This window comes from Penaeus monodon, chromosome 36, assembly GCF_015228065.2.
Source record: "Penaeus monodon isolate SGIC_2016 chromosome 36, NSTDA_Pmon_1, whole genome shotgun sequence".
Taxonomy (NCBI): domain Eukaryota; kingdom Metazoa; phylum Arthropoda; class Malacostraca; order Decapoda; family Penaeidae; genus Penaeus; species Penaeus monodon.
In genome coordinates, this window is record NC_051421.1 from 25,486,321 (window position 1) to 25,488,820 (window position 2,500).

The window sequence follows — 2,500 nt, forward strand, 5'->3', positions numbered from 1 at the left end:
ATGCAGTTATAATGCAATTAATGGCAATAATGTGGATACATACACATGCACATGCAAATACACACAAACACAGGATATAGAATTAAAGAAAGGAAACCGCAGGGATGTACACGGAAACAAACAAACAATCACACACACTCTCTCTCTCTCTCTCTCTCTCTCTCTCTCTCTCTCTCTCTCTCTCTCTCTCTCTCTCTCTCTCTCTCTCTCTCTCTCTCTCTCTTCTATCTATCTATCTATCTATCTCTCTCTCTCTCTCTCTCTCTCTCTCTCTCTCTCACACACACACACACACACACACACACACACACACACAAACACACACACACACACACACAAACACACAAACACACACACACACACACAAACACACACACACACACACACGCACACGTAGAGCAATGAAGTACGTAAAGAAACCGCACGCACGCACGCACTCGACCACACCCACACCCACTCACAGACTCATTAAACCTTTCCGGCTTTTCAAATCTTTATTTTCCGCCGACATTCTCTTGGATCGCTTGTCTCTCTCTCCCTTAGTACTTACTCCATCTGACGTAAAAGCTAGAGATAGTGGGACCTATTTAGAGAAGAAAACGAAGGTGAATATAATCTGAACGAATGGAAAATATTTTTGGGGGCTATATGTCTATTTCTGGTTAACAGTTCTTTGTTTCCGTGAATGAAATGTGGATTATCTTAAAGTGATTTGGAGGTGTGTACAGTTTTCTACACTGTACAGAGGGGGATTTATAGAAAACAAAAATGAAAAGACAAAAAAAGAAGAAGAAAAAGGCGTAAACAAAACACGACGAAGACTTTATCCATGATGGTTTTGTTGATTTTAATGATCCTTCTCTCCTTCCTTCTCCTAATTTCCGTTATCTGTCACCCTTCCTTCCTCTTTCTTTGTGTTTCCTCTATCTCTTCCCTTCTTCTCCTACTCTCTCTCTCTCTTCTTTCCTCCTCACGCTCTGCCTTCCTCCTCCTTCTCTTTCCTCGTCGTCATCTCTCCTTCCCTCTCCTCATCTATCCTCATCTATCCTTCCATTTTCTTTATTCTGTTTTTCTACTACTAGTCTCCTTTTCTCACCTACTCTCTATTTATCAGTCTACCTATCCTCTCCTTATCCTGTCTTATTTTTTCCTTTATTCTTTTTTTTTCTCCTCCTCCTCCTCCTTCTCCTCCTCCTCTTCCACTTACCCCCAGATCTCTCTTTCTCCTCTCATTCCTACACACTTTCTCTCTAACTCTCTCTCTCTCTCTCTCTCTCGCTCGCTCTCTCTCTCTCTCTCTCTCTTTCTCTCTCTCTGTCTCTCTGTCTCTCTCTCTCTAACTCTCTCTCTCTCTCTCTCTCTCCCCCTCTCTCTCTCTCTCTCTCTCTCTCTCTCTCTAACTCTCTCTCTCTCTTTTTCTCTAACTCTCTCTATCTCTTTCTCTCTATCTTTCTCTCAATATCCGTCTTTCTCTCAATCTCTTCATCCTACATCTTTTTTTTTCCAGTGACAAACCTTTGGTAATCCAGTAAACATCTTGAAAACGAAACAATTTTATTCATGTCTGATAATGCAGATAATATCATTTCATCAACTACAGACTCCATGCATTACAGCACAACCGTGTAAATGCAAATTATATCTTATCTTATCGTGGCGCCTGTCTTCTGACGTTAGCGATCATGGATTTACTATTCATGATTATACTTAGGCAATACGTGGTGAGGGCCCCAATTCTCTTCCACGGTTTTTCGTTCTTGGATGTCTCCAGTAGCCTTTGCCATAAGAGGCATAACCTGCAAGGCAGCAAGAGGGGGTTACCAATTAAAGCTAAAGATTCACCCCTACCCGTGAGACAGACTGGCCCTCGCCAGATGCCAACCTGGTATTTCGTAGTCTCGGGGAGAGCTCACAGGCACTATACCTTGCTCAAGGGTGACCTGGAGGTAGCTATGGGTAACCTCATTATCCCACGTCGAAACTCCACAGCCAGTTGCAGTTTAACGTTATACCCAAGACGCACAAATTATATCACGACAGATTAATACAAACCAAATGACACATGCGTAAGATACGTCTCTCGCACTACAGAATTATCTATTCTCTTTCATACCATTTTCTGCATGTATCACAATGATCTTGACCTTCGAATTACATCACGACGAATAATTCGACCTGAGCATCCTCCCACAGGCCGTGCTGACGAAGGCTTCGGAGGCAATCCACGCTGCTACAGACACCCGCACGAGGCTTGGCTTGGTCACGATTGTGCTTCCGAGGTCCTGGACGGTCGCAGCAGAGGCAGACGCATCAGGACGGTGAGTCCGAGTTATTCTTCTTGTTCCTCTTCCTCCCCCTCTTTCTCCTCCTTCATCTCCTCCCTCTCCTCGTCCTCCCCCTCTTCCTCCTCCTTCATCTCCTCCCTCTCCTCTTCATCCGTCTCCTCTTCCTTCCCCCTTCTTTTTCGTCCCCTCCGCTCTCTTGTTCTTTTTATCATTAT

At 44.0% G+C, this 2,500-nt stretch overlaps 1 protein-coding gene across 1 annotated transcript in view; it reads left to right on the plus strand.

Moving 5' to 3' along the window:
* The window catches only part of LOC119595593 (calcium-activated chloride channel regulator 1-like), a 30,560-nt gene that overhangs the window by 17,225 nt on the left and 10,835 nt on the right, over positions 1–2,500 (plus strand). The window contains exon 4 of the mRNA XM_037944703.1: positions 2,194–2,318. Coding sequence (XP_037800631.1) covers positions 2,194–2,318 — 125 coding nt within the window. The remainder of the gene's footprint in view (positions 1–2,193; positions 2,319–2,500) is intronic.